Source organism: Zosterops lateralis (assembly GCF_965231275.1).
Source record: "Zosterops lateralis genome assembly, chromosome: 7".
Lineage (NCBI taxonomy): Eukaryota > Metazoa > Chordata > Aves > Passeriformes > Zosteropidae > Zosterops > Zosterops lateralis.
In genome coordinates, this window is record NC_139767.1 from 1,867,683 (window position 1) to 1,886,614 (window position 18,932).

At 42.9% G+C, this 18,932-nt stretch overlaps 1 protein-coding gene across 1 annotated transcript in view; it reads right to left on the reverse strand.

The window, feature by feature from the left end:
• The window catches only part of DRC11 (dynein regulatory complex subunit 11), a 98,598-nt gene that overhangs the window by 38,160 nt on the left and 41,506 nt on the right, over positions 1–18,932 (reverse strand). Inside the window, exons 7-9 of the mRNA XM_083864600.1 lie at positions 9,487–9,571; positions 4,105–4,215; positions 378–453 (exon numbers count right to left, since the gene is read on the reverse strand). Of these exons, the coding sequence (XP_083720726.1) occupies positions 378–453; positions 4,105–4,215; positions 9,487–9,571 (272 nt within the window). The remainder of the gene's footprint in view (positions 1–377; positions 454–4,104; positions 4,216–9,486; positions 9,572–18,932) is intronic.

The following is an 18,932-nucleotide window of genomic DNA, read 5'->3' on the forward strand; positions in this document are numbered from 1 at the left end:
TGAAAACATTGATGCTGAAACCTGATCTACAATGTCGTGCTTCTGAATTATTGGCTAGTCTGATGTCATTCTAGTTGCCCTCAGAAAATCCTGAAATGCCTTTTTTATGTGTATTGAAGCACTTTGCTTCCAGTTTCACTTTCACCCACAGAAATGTCCCTTCCTGCATGATTAGCTCGATGGCTTTGACAGATTCCTTGGAAGAATTGAGGTGCTGAGAGACTCCCTTCCTAAATACCATTTTTTAATCTAACATCCTAATTTTTATAACATTCCATAGTTTGGGCAGCTGCCCACTTGACCTTATAGGAATGACACTGTGATGAAGCTGATCTGGGAGAACATTCCAGCTGGAATTGTTCTCTTTTTCTACTGACCTTGGTACTGAGCGCTTCCTTCCTCCAGCATCGAAAGGAAATTGCTTGGACCCATTTTCCAGCCTAATTCCACCACCTAGATTGGGGGAAAAGTGAAGAGAGGAATTGCTGACAGCATTGTTTTGTAGAATTATGGAATGAAACATCTAATTCCACCCCCTGCCATGGGCAGGGACACCTTCCACTAGCCCAGGTTGCTCCATGAGAGAAGGGGTGTCCTTTTATCAGCTGAAGTCACAAAATTAAACAAGAATTAAACTCCAGCTTGTTTGAAAAAATGTAATTTAGGTAGGAGAGTTGCAACATTTAAATGGAATTTAACCTAAAAGCCATTTTTTTAATTACTTTTGCTGCTATTGCCATATTCCTGAAACAGTTTAATTTTACTGAACCAGTATTTCTGAGGGAAACACCTCCCAGAAAATGATCAAACTTTCTTCATCTTGAATCAGTCATAAGTCTCAAGATATGAATAAGGTAACAGTTGATAAAGGGAGATTGAATCACTCTTTGGGGAGGAGGTGAATGTGGATTTATACATTTATATAAGACAGCACAAGGTGGATCAGGATTGTTCTAAATAACCTGCAAACCACTTGTTATCAGCAAGATATAAAGTGCAGCTCCTGGAATGATTAAAACTAAACATCCCCTTAAATAAACTCTGGAATTAGGGGCATATCTGCTACCTGCAGGTGCAGCCCCATGAAGTGAGTTACCAAATTTCTGGTTTTAATTAAAGTATTATTACAGTTATTACAGTTTGGGCCCAGAAGGACAGGAAAAATCTAAATACATTTATCACTTCTACCCTACAGATGCATTTGAAAGAGACTCAGGAGGTTCTTGACTGAACATCAAGAACTGTTTTGGCAAAGTATAACAAAAAATTGGAGGATTTGAGCTCAATGTATCCTCAGTTTCACAGGATGTGGCACTTTGAGGTTCCTCCTTGGATCATTTGCAGTAGGCAGAATCCTTCTTTTACAATTTTTCCATGGTATTTTATAGAAAATGATTAAACCATGATGTTTTCAGAGGAAATGTGTCAACTGTTGAAAAACCTGACAAATTCCCCCTAAACCAGCCTAAAAATGGGTTATTCATTTTTAGCCTCTCAATACCACAGGACACATCAACATTTTATTGTTATAAATAAGGCAATGAATTGTTTTAGTTATTTGCTTCAGTGATTTTATACACTGATGTCAGTGATATCATTGTGTCAATTTAATTGATTTTAATCACACCCACTCTCTTGTGTCTGAAGGACAGTTGCAGTTCTGTTTTCTCTTGCCTCAATTAACAGCCTAAGAGTCAACATAATAAAAAGAGCTTTTCCTTTGAAACCAATTAATATATTTTTTGGTTTTCAGTGGATTAAGTCCATGCTTGTTCTGTTTGAAATGTGTTAAGCCCCCTTGAGCCAGCAATATATGTTTGAATTTAAGCAGCAATGTGGAAATAAGAGTCTCAATCTATTTCTGAGGCTTTCCAAAGCCAACTCCACACCAGGTGATTCCCATTTGACAGCAAGGAAAACAGAATTGGCTCCACTGTGCATGTTTCCTCTGGACATTTTCCTAAGAGGTATTCCCTGGGGACAGGAATGTGTGTCACTGTTTGACATTTCTGGGTGAAATTCAGGGATGCACAGACTTGCTCACGTTCAGTGAGACAAGCTCCAGCAGGGCACTGGGTGAGGCAGCCCAGACTGCTCCTGCTTTTGGAAAGAGGCATTTTGTGGGGATGAAGCCATGGGTTGTTGTTTTTTTCCTTAGGTGCCTAATGGGAAATCAAATCAGCACCTCACAGAGAAAAGAGAGTGAAGTTACTTTGATATCAAATACTCTTTGTAAAGATTGCTATCAGGCTTTTCCAAAATACTTAAATTTCCTTCTGGGATCAAACTTATGTTTTCTTTAAGAGCTGAAGTTGGGAGCAGAGCTTTTTTTCTGCCTGCATCCCTATGACTTATAGCCCATACTTATTTTAATAAGAGTCCTGCTGTTATAACTTTTCCAAATACTTCTCAACTGGTCTAAGATACTCTTTTTTTTTTTCCCCTGTCAGTGCTATAACCTTGGAGAGAATGTTCCCTTTGTTCTTTCTCAGTGAACCATAGAGAACCTGATATAATGGCTCAGAATTTTACTTGACAGGACTTGTGATGGCTGAGGAGATGGGAATGACATGAAGTTATAAAACCCCAGAGCTCCATGCTGTAATTTCACCCCAACTCAAAACAGCCTTGCAGAGGCTGTGAGGGGACAGACACATTTTGCTGTTGTTGGTTCTTATCTTCAGAAATGTGCAAACCCAGGAAGGAATCATATTTTATCCTGTGACAGTCAGGTTTTTAAGCAGATGGGTGAAGTGCCATCCGATTTCAGGAGCTCCATCAGTGCTGTGACAGTGTCACCCAACAAACTGGTCACAGTAACAAGTGACTGACTTGAGTGACCAGAACTTATAAACCTCTCCCGTTTACACAGGAACAGCCACAACCCTTCCTAGTTAGCAAAGTTAAGCAATCAGGCTTGAAAAACTTTTATCTATATGCTCCTTCAGCCTGCTGTGTATTTTCATTTAAAAAGGGAGAAAAAAAAAACCACGCCACCTCAAACCCTCAGATAGTGTTTTCAAGATGCTCATTTACAAGTTAACATTTAGGTATCTACCTTCCAATTAAAGTGACTGATGCTTCCTAAATTCATGTAATTTAGGTTCCTGGCTAGATGTTCTGAGAGCTTTGGCCAGATTAATGGATGTTGTCCAAGCAAAGCATCATTTTTTGAAATATATTTGTTCTAGGGTTAGGCTTTCAAATTAATTTGTGTAAAACTTGCAGTAAAGAGTAAGCTTTGCCCTAGAAAGCTCACTCTTCTCCTCCACATATTTAGGGAGAGATTAATGACCCTTATTAAATATATATATATTGTTTCAACTTTTGTTTATACTGTGAAGTAAATGAGGAACAAAAGCTGCTGCTTCAGCAAAAGCTGACAATTTTTGTTGCACAGCTTGCTTTTGGAGATGCGCTTTGGTCACTGCTCTGTTTCACAGGGGTTTTGCTCTGTGAAGTTGCTCCTGAAATAATTTGGAAGTGTATCTTCTGTGAAAGCAGCCCTTTATCTCAAAGATTTCAGGGGGTATATTGTACATTAAGTGCTGTCCACAGACATTTGAAACAAAAATAGTTCCTGCTCTGAGAACATGGGCTGAGAATGCACGGCTTTATGTACAGGTTTATGAAATACTGGCTGATGTGGTTCAAAAATTAGTTTGAAATCCACACAGGCTCTGAGGTGGGTATCTGAGTGAGACTAAGGCTCTTAGTAATTCTGCAAGGGGTGGCAGTAATTAATTTCTCTGTACCCACATTAAAAGTGGGAATGCTTGGTTACCACTTTGTTACCTGTCTGACTGTCCTTGATGATCTCAAAGCCCTGAAGTGTATTTTTGCCCTCATTTATGTCCCTGGCAGTCTGCACCTCTATCAGCTCTTCCCACTGAGCTCACTTGTGGCCATTCCTAAAACATGAGAGGTAAAAAGTTCCCCAGAATCGTTGAGGTCATGGAGAGGCTGAGGGGGACGAACCCTCAGGCAGTTCTTTGTCTCCTGGACCCGAGCTGGAGCTTTGCTGACCAATTTAATGTCACTTAAAAGCCTCTGCCCACACTTGAGCTTTGCCTCTGACTTCACAACCTGCTTTCAGTGCCTTACTTGCTTTCCAGCAGCTTTTTCTGGCTTTTTCACTTTGGGCTGTTCCTGGTCTTCATCCTTCTCCTTTTCTTGTTTCTCTGCCTCCTTTTTGGCAGCCAACTCTTCGGCGACCTGAAAGAGGCAGGGAGGAATGTGACTGGGGAAACACAACAATATCCAACAGGCTGCACTCTCTGAATCCCAGACCATCCCAGAGAAGCCTTTTTGTGCTGAGGGCACTCCCCTCCCCCCCCACCCCTGCAAACTCCAGCACAGGTGCTGACTATCCCAATTTATCATTAGGGAAAAGCTGATTTCTCTGTCCCAAATCGTGAGGGCTTTTATGGAGTGTAAGACCAGTTCCTGAAGCCATCCATAAGCAGAACATTCCAATGACACACAGCTCGAAGTTCCCTCTGGACTCAGAGCCAGATTATGAATTTGTCCTGGTGTTTGTAAGGCAGATTGATTTTTATAGGGATGGATTTTGAGAGGCTGCCCCGAGGTGTGTCTAATTTCAATATATGGCTAAAGACTGAACTTGTTCTAGTGGGCAAGGGAGATTGGGTAGAGATATTGTGACAAACCCTGACAGATACACAAGGATAGCTCAGCATCTTTATCCCTGCAAGCAAGTAGCAGCTGATAACTGGCTACAGCTCCATCAATTCCCATATCTTTAGTTCCTGGCCATTTATACTTTATTATCTGAAAAAGGCAGAGGGTGAAAATTTGCTGCTTCTCTTGTTTCTACGCAGCTTTCTTGTTCCTGAGAGGAATTCTAAGATCATTCATTAATGAGCCTAAATCAGAAAATCCATTGAAGTTTATTAATGGACCACTAATACTGGCAGTACTGTGAAAGAGCAGAAAATAAAATACTTCCAGCTGTAAGATGTGTTTCCTGTAACAGGGAAAATATTTGTTTTCTCAAGTATACCTTTTGATGGACTGAACACTGGATGCTGGAAGGGGACAATGACAAGGGCTGTGCTCTGCAGCCAGGGCAGTTTCATTAGTGCCTCTCCCCAAGCATTTCAGTACCTTACATTTAATTAAATATGGTAATTCAAACCCCGAGCACCACTCAGTCACATCTTGCAGTGATAAGCAGCGAAGCATTTCATTCCCTGGGATAGATTAACAGATTGACTGGAGCTCAAAATAGGTTTTTAGTGTCCCAGCAGGCCTGTTGTATCCAAAACCAACAGAGCTACTCCGAGTGTATCCTTTACTGTGCTGTTCCTCCGCAGCCAGAAACCCAACCCTGTCACCCCCAGCTCTGCTCTGCCTGCAAAGGGTAACCAGAGCCACCCCCAGCACCTCAGGGTGGCTTTATCCAGCAGGGCACCTGTAAACACACACGGGAGTGACAAAGGGTTCCAGAATGCAGCGGTGCCTCTGCCTCCTGCAGGCAGGACTTCAACTGCATCCACACCCCGAGTGCAGTGATTTGCTTTCATGTTTTTGCACAGATGAATGACACTGGCAGGGGTGAAGGCAGAGCTCCTGTTCTCATGAACCTGCTGTGATGGCGCTGAGCAGTGTCCTTGTCCCTCTGCCTGGCCTTGCTGCTCCTCCAGCTCTGCTGCCACCTCTGCCCCAAGCAGCTCCTTGTGGCAGAGGGCTGGGGGGAAGCTGCTAACCTTGAGTAGCTTCTGCTCTTTTATACAGAACCACTTCCCCTCCAGCTGCAAGGAGATGCCTGAACAATCTGACAAAAGAGGAGGAAAGAAAAGGAATGGCAAGCAAAGGTTAGTTTGAGATTAGTGGGTAATTCATCCACATTTTACTGTAGTTTTTTGGAGGGGTTTTTTTTGTTGTTGTTGTTGTTTTTTTCCTCTGGAGAAAACTTCATGGTGGAAAGAGAAGTAAATGTTTTCCTAAGTTGTTCTGGACTCCTTTTCTTTGCTAGGTTGTCTATTTTCGAAATGATGCAGAAAGTAGTTAGCAAACTCTTAATACTGTGGAAGAGAGGTGTTTCAGTAGGTGATGAATTTTTAGCCTCTTCTTATTTTTTCCCAGTCTTTCCTAAGACTCCTATTGTGCCAGTGATGATTCTTCTCCAGTAACATTTTCTTCAGTGGCTGAAAAGACATTTTCCTTCAGAACTGATGCTCCATAAAAGTTAAATTTGCTTTTGTATTCCTATGTCAGTTCAACCACATTTCTAAAATCTTGCAGTGCAAATCTCCTTTTTTTTGGAAGGAGTGAGGGGAAAGAACTGGGCACTAAACCAGAGTGTAGCCTATGAATGGAAATGTCTAATGCTGGTTTATACGAGCCAAGCATAAGAAAACCTGCAGCTGCCAGCAGTACTCACTTGTTCTGCCATCCCGAGACACAGGAAATTTGGTGTTGGCCCAGGTAAAATGACACTCGAGGTAAATGTTCTTCCTCAGGAATAAACCCTTCCCTTATTCCTTGAAAGAAGACCTTACTTGAAGCTCTTGTCTTTTAGAGTTTTGGGCATAAAAGCAAAGCAGGGCTAGAGTGAGTTTGGGAATGCTGGAGCTCCAGCTGTGGCAGGTGAGAGCAGCCTTGGAGCCTGGCACAGCCCCGTGTTCCTGCAGGGAAAAGTTTCTCTCTTGGAATATTAACTCTACAGAAAGAAGTTTTGACGGAATCTTGGAAATATTTCTTCTTTATGGAGGATTTTTTTTTTTTGAGGAAGGCGGATTGCTCTCTGTAGGTGAATATTTTAATTGTGTAATTTAAGAGGCCAAGTACAGTTTCCATCCTCCTGCATGATTAACTTGAAATATTCAAAATATTTTAAGGCTTTTAGTCCTTCTCTGACACCTTTCTCTTTTTTTTTTTTATTTTGGAATGTTATTTAATATTGGAAATGAGGGGGAGCTGGGAGAGGGGGAAGTGCCTGTGAAATGGCAACTCTCTTGGCTTATTTTCATGGTGATGAGACTTAATGAACTACAGGAAAAGATTGTAATTTTGTTGGCAGCAGGATAAGGGCAAAGCTAAAAATTGTCACATCTGATGATTATCCGTGGAGCAAAACGTAAAAAACCATTAGGGATAGAAATCTGGAACAGATGCAGGGAGATTACACCGATGTCCTGGAATGTTAAATTTGTCTTGAAGAGTAAGTAAAGTACAGAAAAGCTGCTTTTCAGTCAAGGGACAGCACTTATTTTTCTGACTGAAGCACCAAGTGCTCTGCATTGGGATGTCTCTGGCACATCTTTTGGGAAGGTATTTGTAAAATGTCATGGAAGCAGTTTGTGCAGAAGGCCAGCTTTACATTACAAAGTCAAGTAAGGTCAGGGTTGTCAAAGGATCAAGAAATATAGAATGCATAATAATGTAGCAATGGTTCGTGAAGTGATTAATTTGTATTTTATTTTCCCCAAAGTGTCTTTACCGAAGCCTTATAAAATGCTCACTTTTTAAATACAGTCCAGTCTTGATTTTTCATGGGGTTTGACTTGGGAGTAACCAACCCCTGCACAGGAGCTCATATGGACAAGAGGTGACCTCCTGTCCCTCCTGGAGTCAAGGACAAAACTCCCATCAGCTTCCATGGGGCCAAGATTCCCTTCCCTATGTTGCCCAATAGACCAGTGTGTGGAACAAATCCAGTGGCCCCAGGGATTTTTTAATATGCAGCTGACTCAGTGGAACAAAAAAGTGTTTTACTTGTCTGACATTCAGATAAAATTACGATTGCACTGAACTTTCTCTGGCCAACTGCATCGTGGAGATCTCTGAAGGCTGTGACACACATTTTGCTGGCTAAAAAGGGAGGAAAAACCAGGCCCCCAAATTGGTGAAAATCAGATAATTGCTAGTGAAAATTTGTTAGGAAAATAGAGGAAGGTTTTTTTACCACGGTGCAGGGAAAACAAGCAGTAAAACAACCTCTCCAGACTTTTGGCTTCCTTTTTTTTCCATGCAAAGAAAAAGCAGATGCTTAGGAAAGGCAACAAAACAGCTGAAGGTGGGGATTGAAAGGTGGGACCATGACAGGAAGGTTAAATCCATTTCTCCAGAATCTACCTCCATAAATAATTCCTGGTAGTGTTTTCTTCCCGGGCTGTGTTAATCTTTGATGGCAGCAGGTCTATTTAGCATCCCATTCCCCAAACCCTTCTCCAACAACAAGCCCGACTTTGCTGGGTGGCTCCTGTCTCCTCCCAGCAGCCAACGAAGCCTTCTGGACTCTGGCATGAGTTTCTGCTTTAGAGGCTGAAAACTTCACTGAGGGTCTCCTTCCCTCTGTCTGCCTGAATTGCAGAGAGACCTGGGAGCAAAGCCTAGCAAGGTTCAGCCCCTGAACTTGGCTTAAAACCAGGAGCTTGTCCCAAACTCAGTTTTAGTGGGGCACAGGGAGCTGTTTGCAGCAGCTTTCCTGCAGTTTTAGCAAAGTCAGCTGATGGTTATGCTGGGCTTAGCCTGTCCTTACATCCCCCCAAACCACACAGAGACTGCTGTGTGCCCCACTCCTTCCTGTGATCCCAGGGAGGACTGGATCCAAAGTTTCCCATCCCTGGAAGCATTCAAGGCCAGGCTGGATGGGGCTCTGAGCAACCTGGGCTGGTGGAAGGTGTCAGGGTGGCTGCAATGAGATGATTTTTAGGTCCCTTCCAAGCCAAACCATTCTGTGGTTCTATAAAAATCCTCTTTTGTATAAATAAAAAGTATTTTATTTACCTGTGTCAGAGCACCAGTTGCAGAAAAATCTTGCAATAGTCTTAGGGGTGGTGCTTTCAGGACCACAGAATTTGGGTTTTGACCTCTTAGTTTTCCTAGCCCAGCACACTGGTTCACTCAGTGGCCAAATCCTGCTTCCTGTTTTTCCCCAACAGGCACATTACCCTGCCTGGCTCATCGGGATGGGTGGAAAAGGCTCCAAGTGCCGAGCACTGCCTTCAGCTGGGCTTAATCACTTTCCCTGCATGACACTCAGATGATCAGAGGAAGAGATTATCAGCCACTTCCATTAGCCAGAGAAATCAGGAGAGGGATTTACCAGGAAAAACAACCGAGTTCACTACAACACACAAGATAAACTGAGATACTTCCTTCGCTGGGATGTTAAATTTGCTTAATGAGCCTTGGCAGTAAATAAAGGTCTAGCCCTGCCTGCATAAGAAACTCTTCTCTGCTGTTGTCCCTCTGCTTCTTTTCCATCACCTGAGCACCTTCAGTCGTGATTAAGTGGCTGCACAGCCTGAAAGGGAACAGACTTTGGTACCTGATTGGAAACACCTTGGAAAAAAAACCCCATTCTATCACTTGCAACAAAAAACTTTTAAGGATAAAGGTTTTGGAGAACTGGAGCCACTGTTAGCAAAATTGCCACTTAAACAAACAGACACGTTTTGTGCCAAATCCTTCTCCAACACCATGGTTTTTTTTTTTTCATTAAAAGAGGGACAGTACCTCCTCTGGATGTTTTTCAATAAAAATAGCCTTGGAACCACCTGTCTTCTCAGGGGGATAGTCAGGAAACCTGCCCATGACATGCCTGTGGGAGAAACAGAAGAGGAATTAAAAATTCATCGTTTTTAACCTGGTTAATAAAAATGTTGGATAGTGGGAAAGCTTCTTATGGCAGTGTTTTTTTCCTGTAAATTAATTAAGACAGTTACCAATCCAGGTCTTTTATCCCACAGCCCAACAAAACCTGCAAATTCTTAGGGAAATTCCTAGGATTGCAGATTCTTTCCTAGCTGAGAGATGTAGATTAACGTGTTTATACCTGCAAGTGTCCAGGGACAGTTGGACACGGGGATAGTAGAAGATGTCCCTGCCCATGGCGGGGGGTGGAATGCGATGAGCTTTAAGGTCCCTTCCAACCCAAACCATTCTGGGAATGGTTATTATGTTATTTTACATTATTTTATGTTGATAGCCCAACTTTCTGCTTTCAACATCCAGCTTTTCTTCGAGAAGAGTTATTTTGCTTAAATCAGGATTTAATCTCTAAATTCCAGACTGTATTTCCACATCAGGATTACCAATCCTAAATTTCCAATGGACTTGATGGTGATGGAAGCTGGGAAGGGGCAATGAGTCACTTTGGGGGAAGGTTTCATGGATAACACAAGGAGCTTCCAGTACTTTCAGAAAGAGATTGAAAGATACAGACAATAACTTCAGCCCAAAGGCCATTTACACTGATAAGACCCTTTAACTTCTTTCCCTTTTGTTGCTTGGTGGACTCTATCTGTAAGATTTTCTGTTTGTTTGGTAACATCAGGACAATTTTTCTGTTCCAAAGAAAATTCTGACAGTGCAGAAAACCCCTCGTGCTACTTTCAAACGGCATGGTTATGTTTCCTCTAAATGAAATTAAATTTCCCTGGAGAAGAAAAGAGCTCAGGAAGCTCAACACTCTTCCTAAAAATATTTTCATTTTTTTAAAAAAACAACTGGTACCTTGAGGGACTTTCCTAGGCTGCTGTTAAGCTGCAGGCTCACTTTTAAGCTGAGATCCTTGGAACAGAGCATCTGTTCTGTTTCTGTAGCACCACGAGTAGGGTTGGGATCTCTTGCTGGTATTAATGCAACACCAATTAGAACAGAATCAACAAACATTCATCTGTGCTTGGGAGCTCTGACTCATTCAACAGTTACAAGTTCAATTTGCAAACAGATGTAAATCCTTGGTCACTGTATTCCTAGAAACCAGCCTGCATCAACAGAGGGCTGTCATTGTTGGTGTGTTTTTAAAAATTCATTAAGAATAGGATCTTTGCCTCAAAAGCCTGCATGATCTATTATTTAATGTTAGCTCATGCTCCTTTTTTTGCAGACAGCCAGAAAATAGCTCAGTTTTGTGTTAAATGCAGCCTTAAATGCTGCTACAAGTCTGGTTACAGTAAAACATTTCCCAAAGTCTGTTATTGAGGCTGCTGCTACTTCAGTGCCAGCTGGGAGGAAGGAAAAGGCAAATGTACTGTGGGTGAAGAATCAGCTGGGAGCCCACTGAATATGATATCAGGGCCAGCTTCCAATGTTTACTTTTGTTACATTTGGTATTTGTGCTCCCTTTTTCACTTTTAAATCATTTACAGCTCTTGGAGATGGCGGGGGGTTGGAATGAAATTATTTTTAAGGTTCCCTCCAACCCAAACCATTCTGTGATATTTACCTTGGGTATGTATGATGAGTATATCTGAGTGCTGTAGAAATTCTGCCATATTCTGAAATTGGGAAGGGTTTTCCAGTTTAAAATCTGTATTTTCTGTGTGATTCTCCTCCTCTGTGCTGGCACAGTTGTTTAGGGTGATGTGGCTCCTCTCACCTTTTTTGGTAGCAACTTCAGCAGGTGTTTATATCAAAAAAATGAGATGAGGAGAAGACAATGCCCATCTTTCCATGGAAAGAAAGTCAGGCATTTACTAAGCAGTCAGGACGAACTGGGATTTTCTGGTTGAGAGCAGTGCAGGATGTGATTTTCCGTGGTCACCAGTGACCTGAGAGCAGAGACTACCAAACATTTTGATGTTCTAATTCTTCCAGGACATCTGCTTTTTCCTTGAGTGTATCCATTGCTGTCTGATGGTCTGTAAGCAGCTCTCTTAAATCTTATTTCCCTACCCACCCTCTTGTGGGTTTTCTTCTTTCTCTTCTAGGTTGAAATGGCCACGACTTCAATCTTGCAATGCCTGGGAATTCACACGCGTGACCCCGATAGGCAAATTCCTCCCTTTATGAAACCCTCCGAGTTCAGAGGTTAAACCAGGGATTCATTTGGCCTGTAAATCTGCACAGAAAAATGCAGCCATTCATCTTCCTGGTCAAAAGTCCACTTTAAACGTAATGAATCTCAATTTTCATTCCCCCTTCACTTTCTGGCAGCGTTCTACTCAGAGCCATCGCAATGGGCTGGCTCATGCATTTGTCTTAGGATATTAAAGCTGGATTCAACTGGACCTAAATTCTTTGGTTTGAATTTGGAAACACCAGGATAAAATGAGCAACCAGGGAAGCTGTGGCTGTTCCTCAGCCCTGGAAGTGTCCCAGGCCAAGCTGGATGGGGCTTCGAGCAATCTGGTTTAGTGGAAGGTGTGGGGTAGGACTAAACGATCTTCAAAGTCCTTTCTTAGCCAAACCACTCTATATTTAAATTTTTATCTTCGTGCCATCAGATAAGCTACACATCACCTAGGGCTCAAGAGGGTCCCACCAGGCATGTCCCATGAACAGTTTTTGAATTAGGAAGAGATGTCACACATTGTGATTTTGAGCTTGCTTCACAATATTATTTGTTCAAATAATTTTTAGCTGCCTTCTCCTTTTGAAACTTCCCAGAAACACTGAAGTATTGATTAGAGGCAATAACAGGGTAACAAAATGAACCCAGATGATGCAAGAAATTGTTCCCAACTGGAGCCCTAGCAGGCTGCTTTATTTCATGGCAAGTGTGGAGGGGAGCTTTGTGGTGGGAATCCTCCCTGGTTCCACTGTTGACGGGGAGAAGAGAACATAAAAAGCTTAAGCTCTTGATAACAGGAGCATTAGAGTGTGTAATATATTTGAAGGACATGGTACATGTCAGAGACACCTAGATCTGAGTCAGAACTCTGTGAATCTGGTACTTATTACTGTCTCAGCGTTTGCAAGAGGAAAAAATATCCAGTTGGACTTTTCCAGTGTCTCGTAAAAATGTGTAAATGCCAGAACTGGAAGAAGCAACTCTTATTTTCACTGTGATTGCTTCAGTGGGAGTGCTGACAATGTGTTAAGGACTGCAAGCAAAAGCAAATTGTCCCAGATTTCTTAGGGAGGATGCAGTCCTAGTAAAACCAATTGCCTAAAGGAACAAATGAAGTTTATAACATGGCATGGTGGGACTGGACTCAGTGGCTGAACAGAAGGAAATAAGGTGAAAAGGAAGGACAAGGATAGGAAGAAACCTCCTCCTTGTGAGGGAAACCCCAGCAGCAGCCTGGGGAGGCCCTTACAGGAGCCCAAAGCCTGCAGGCAGGGAGTTGAGGATGGGTCCTGTGGGTGACTGCTCCCTTTTCCCAGGCACTGAACAGGAACCTCTGCCTGGGAGCTGTGCAAATAAAAATGAGGAGTGCTGGAGTACACAGCAGGCCAAAAGATCCTTCTTTGGGTCAGAGCCACTGCTTTAACACAACTGCTAAATGCTTCTATGCTGAGGAGGATGCTGTTGAAGAAGGGACCTTTAGAAATTGTACTATTGAGAAATCCATTACTTTTCTGGAAAGCAGTGAAATCCTGTCAACGGAAGCAGAGCATGGATTTGGAAAGCAGCTCTACAGAAAAGCCATCTAATTGGGATGAATGGAGGCCCTAAATCTGAATCAAAGCACCTCAAGTGGAAGGGTAAAAGGGATGAACAAGGATGGAGGGGTGAAAAGATATGATCTTGCACTCCCAGCTGAAAAAGAAAAGGATGTGATGAGGGTTTTGTGCTGTTTCTCAAATTACATTATGTTCTCTGGTTCACTGTTTCTGCTCCAAACCTATTCCTCTTACAATAACTCAGACCTGTCAAGTGTAATTGAAAAAGAATGATCTTTTATGGTCTGCAGTGCAAATCCTTTTGTCTCTAATCTTTAGCAAAGAGTTCTGGCTCTTCTGGGCTCAATATTTGTATAGCACAAACTCCACATAAACGTCCAAGTTTTAACTAGGTTCAAATGGTTCTGTAATGTCTCCAAATCACCACCAGATTGGGACAAGTCGGTGCGATTGGCAGGCTCTGCTCAGCCCTGAATGCTGTGACACCTCCATTCTCACCTGTAAAAGAAATTCTTTGTCTGGGAGGTGACCCTGCATTGTGCTTGTCTCATCTGCTGCTTCCTCCCTTCCTCATTTCAGGAGTTTCAAGAATTTTTTTAAAGTGTTTTCTCTCTATTCCACATTGCTCATGGATGGTTGTAGTTAGGGCTAAATATGGCTTTTGATTTATGAGAACACACCATTGATTTAAACATTTTGTCTGGTAATAGACTCAACAAGTTCCTACCTACTCTGTTCTCTGGCGTGGTTTTACATGTGTTATTCTTTCTTTTTGGCTATGGCTTCTCCAGCTAATTGCATAAAAGGCCTTGTCAGGAAAAATAAATTGTTCTTCAGAGGAACAAGAGTGTTTAACTCTTCTCAGGGGAAGAAAGGATGTGGGCTGTGTGCAGAAGAGGAGGCATGAATGATGGTGTAGGCTGTGAGTGGAGGGACAGAGGGGTCTTCTGTGCAGAGAAGGGACACAGCCAAAGAGGGGGGAGCTCTTTAAAGAAATAAAACTCTCATCAGTTTTTTGTAGTTCTTGCCTATTTCTGTAATCCCACCTGATATGGATTCTCTCAGACTGCTTGAATTGCAGCACTGGTTTATTTTAGGTGTCTTTGCTGTGGTGCTTTTTTTCCCTTTTGTGTGTGTACTCTCTTTAGCTCTTTGAAAATCACTTCCAGAAAAAATAACCTGGGCAAACACAGAATTACTTATAAAGCAAGATTGATTTCCACAGGCTTCTTATAATCTTTAATGAGTTTGGACACAGACACATTACAGCTGATGTTTTATCTCAGGTCCTGATCCTCCCAGTGTTTGCTTGTACGTGTGGTTGTTATGCATGGACGCATTTCAGTGGAGGGTAATTGGAGGATCAGAAACTTTATTGTTCTGCATAAATATTCAGCTTTGAAAATTGAAGATCAAGTGTTGTGAGGCCAACAATGTGCAAGGAAAAGCATTCCCATGGAGGAATGAGGACGCAGGGTTTGTGGGGAAAGGTGATATCCTTTATTATAGTAACTATCATAATTAGAATGGTCTTTTGGGTCCCCAGTGCCTGCCTTAGATCTGAAATGGGAGAAGGGAACTTCAAAGCCAAGTAATAGTTGGGAACAGTTGTTGGAGGGGACAGACCTAAATGAGGAATGTGGTAATTCTCCCTGATAGTTTTATTACATGTGGTGTTACTGGCCAGGAAAGGTAGACCTTTGGCTGACCCAGTGCAGTTGTTCATAAGCTGCTTGAGTTCTTACAGCAAAAAGAGTCTGTTCTGCTTTGTCATGAAGTTATTACCTTTCCAAGGATCCTTCTGGTCTTTTAGGGATAGCAATAAGTAATTAGTGTATGGAAAAATGGGAATCTCTGTTCCCCTTCAGGTGGGCTGGGGCATGAGCTTTCTCTGCCAGGACTCCTGGTTATCCTGATTCCTGCTACAAAAACCATGACGGAAAAGGATTTTCAATTTTTTTTTTCCCCTCAAAATCTTGACAAATCATTCCTGGTTTAAAATGGCAATAGGTTTTTCTCCTTGAGATAATTGGGGACATGGATGGGGGACTGCAAATGACTCCTAGGTGTTTGAAAGAAATAAAAGGCATGAATAATGCCAAGGAAAACCAAAATGACTTACTCTTCCAATATTAGCTTAAGTTAAATGAAAACCTGCTACAATCAGAAGAAGAATTTTGTAATATTGGCACTCATGAAACGTTCTGGTGGTCTGGTTTTGCGTGTCCCTCCACACACTCCAAAAATGTTGCCCAAAGTTTTCTCAGAGCTCACATCTGAATTAACTGAGGATTGGGAGAAATCAGATCCTGGCTGATAGAACTGAACTGCTTTGCAAGAGCTGATACCAACTAAGCTGTGCTGAAGGCTCAGACAAACATAGAGGACACTAAATGTACCCACCACAACATGGAAATGGGAAGACTAAAGGGACTGGAAAGCAGATCCCTGGAAGGTTATTTAGGGTTTTTGGCTTGACTCCTGCAGTGCAGAATGGCCTTGGGCAGAGCTTCTAGTAAACCTGATGCAAGGTGTGGAATAACACTGAAAGCATCTCCTGAGGGATCTGAGGAGATCTGGATGTCCCACCCCTGCCCCTGGGGGGAAAGCTGACATCCAGCACTGCTCCCGTGTTTGGTTTTCTAGGTCTGAAGTTCCTTGAGTGCATTTCCTTCTCTTTTGGAGTTGTTGATCATCCTGTGTTTACTGGAGCAGCATTCCTCGAGGGACTGTCTGCACGGATGAAGGGCTGCATCCCCTCTTTCCCAGTCAGGCTGTCCCCAGGCTCATTTCCAGTGTCAGCTCCTTGTTGCCTGTCTCCAGCCTTTGGAGGAATGCTGTGGAGCCAGCAGTGAGGAGAAGGGGGTGAGCAGCCCCTCCTGAGGAGGCAGAGCTGCCCTCAGGGACTGCTCCAGGGCTGGGAATAAGGAGCGCCCCCGAGCAGAGCGTGCAGCTCCCATTAAACTCTCATCTGCTTTGATTTTCTCCTGTCTCCCCATTCTCTTCAGAGCAAGGTCAGAAATACAGAAGCTGGCCCAAAGAAACGCCAGGTCAAATTCCCCCTGCATTTACTGAATTCCTCACCTTTGGTCAGCTTATCCTGCCAGCGCAGAACGCCCAATCCTGGCTCACATTTGGCAGAATTTCCAATGCTCAGCATTAAACTTAAGAGACTGAAACAATTATGGGCAGCTTTAAGCAAGATTACTTTAACCCAGACTAGAAGCTTTGCAAGAATAGTTTTCCTGCAGAGTCAGCCAGAGGGAATCAAGAGTACTTTATTAACACAATATGAATCCTGTAAAGAGGAAAATAAAGCATGCTATTTTTTTCTAGCAAGGCCGGCCAAAAGAAATAACTTGCCCTCCAACATCACAAGTTTCTTTGGGATTTGGAGTGAAATGGAGTATAAGAGAGCATTTTGTTTTATGGGATTTGTTTATGAGAAATTTGAGCAATTGTTTTTGCTTCTTAGAAGTCAAGGTGGACCAAAATGCATCTCGACAGGAGGGGAAGGAGGCTCTAACCTGGCTGCCTTACACTGCTTTGTCATGGCCCATCACTCAAAACTGAAGATAATGCAGAGCTCTTGGGACATGTCAGCTTCTCTGAGTGTGCTGCACAGCATGGACACCCTCTATGTAGCCCTGGTTTTGTACCTGAGATGTTTGGTTTTCTGAAATTCTTTTCCCAAAGAATTTTCTGTAAACAAGAAATATGTTTTTGTAAACATATGTTTTCATTCCTTTCCCTAGGAGGGACTTCTTCTTGATGTCCGTCTAATCTGACCAATGTCATTAAAGAAGTTTGTCTTTGTTTCACCAATTGAATTGGTCTGTGTAGAACAGTATAAAAAAGAGACACTTCCCAAAAATAAAAGAGTAATTTTCAGCCTTCTAAAGTTCAGAGTCTGTGTTGCTGTGGTGTAAAACAACGTCACCCTCTATATCTGCCTGGAAAATTGAGAATGGGAGCCTGGAAGGAGCAGAGAAGCTTTGATCCACCCGTTTTTTTTTTTTTGTTTTGTTTGTTTGTTTGTTTGTTTGTTTGTTTTTTTTTTTTTTTTTGTTTTTAATACTAGAATAGACAGTAGAACATGGAGGAGTAATATGGTGATTTGACAACCCTGCTTGGGGGTAAATGATGTGATTTTCATTGAGATTTTCATTGATGTGATTTTTCCAGTGTGATGAAGATGGATGGATCTGAGGTGGCATCAAAGGTGGCATCAGACACATTTCAGTAGCTCCATCTCTGCCTTACACCTGTGGTATCAATGCAGAAATATAGCCCAGGCTGGCAAAACTCATTTTTTGCCTCCCTGAGTTAAAATGCTCTTCAGCCACTGTGTGATGACTGTCCCACTCATGGATCAGTGCCCCTGACCTGCTGCCTGCCCATGATCTAACCTGAGGAGTCCCTAAAGGACAGAGTGTGACCAGGTGCAGCAGGCATTGCATTACTGCTTGGGAGGGTGGCTGGAGAATTCATTTAGAATTGGAAATCACTATTTGCAGCTAAGGCTGAGCTGCCTTGAAAAGCATTTGTGATGCAGCAGGAAAATGCCAATGGGAAAAGAGAAGCTGAAAATGGTGCATTCCAAAGTTTTTAAGAATGTAACCAGATGCTGCTTTCTCTTTCACTGCTCAGAATCCCAGAAGGGGTCAGGCTGGAAGGGATCACAATGAGAGTCTGGTCCAACCTCCCTGCTCCACCAGGGTCATCCCAGAGCACAGGGCACAGGATTGTGTCCTGATGGCTCTGGAATATTCCCAACAAGGGAGACACCACACCATCTCTAGACACTCTTCACTGCACAGGGTCACTGCACAGGAAAGAATTTCTGCCTCCTGTTCAGTGGAAGCCCTGGGCATCAGCATCTTCCTGTTCCTTGTGTCCCATTGCTGGGCCCCATGGAGCAGAGCCTGGTCCATGCTCTGGCACCCCCCCTTTGGATATTTATACACATCACAGGGGTCCCCTCTCAGCTGTGTCTCCTCTTGAGGAGCCCCAGCTCCTTCAGCCTTTCCTCCTTAGAGATGCTCCAATCCCTTCATCACCTCTGCAGCCTCTGTTGGATCCCTCCAGGAGCTTCTTGTCCTGAGGAGCCCATCACTGGACACAGCACTCCAGAGGTGCCTCCAAGGGCAGGATCCCCCCCTGACCTGCTGGGAATGCTCTTCCTGATGCATCCCAGGATCCCATTGACCTTGTCCCCTAGGGAACACTCATGGCTCAGGGACAGCTTCTTGTCCACCAGGACCCCCAGCGCTGTGTCCACTTCAAGAGATCTGGTTCTCTGTGCTTCATGTGAAAGCATAAATGAACTATTTAGTGATAAATCTGAGGCAATTTCATCCAGATGAAAGCAGTACAGTGCTTGATTTTTCCATGTTCATCCCAGCTGGCCTGTGCAGCCTTATTGGAATAAATCCCCATCAGGTGTACACAGAGTGTAAAACCAGGGAAAAAGAGAGATTGTTGCAGAATCCATCTATAAAATTAGAGATGTTTACACTCCTGGCTAATTCTAATAACCAAAGAGCTCGCTAGAAAGGAAAACAATTTAGAACCTCTACTTTGGCATTTCCAAAGTGTGGGAAAAGACA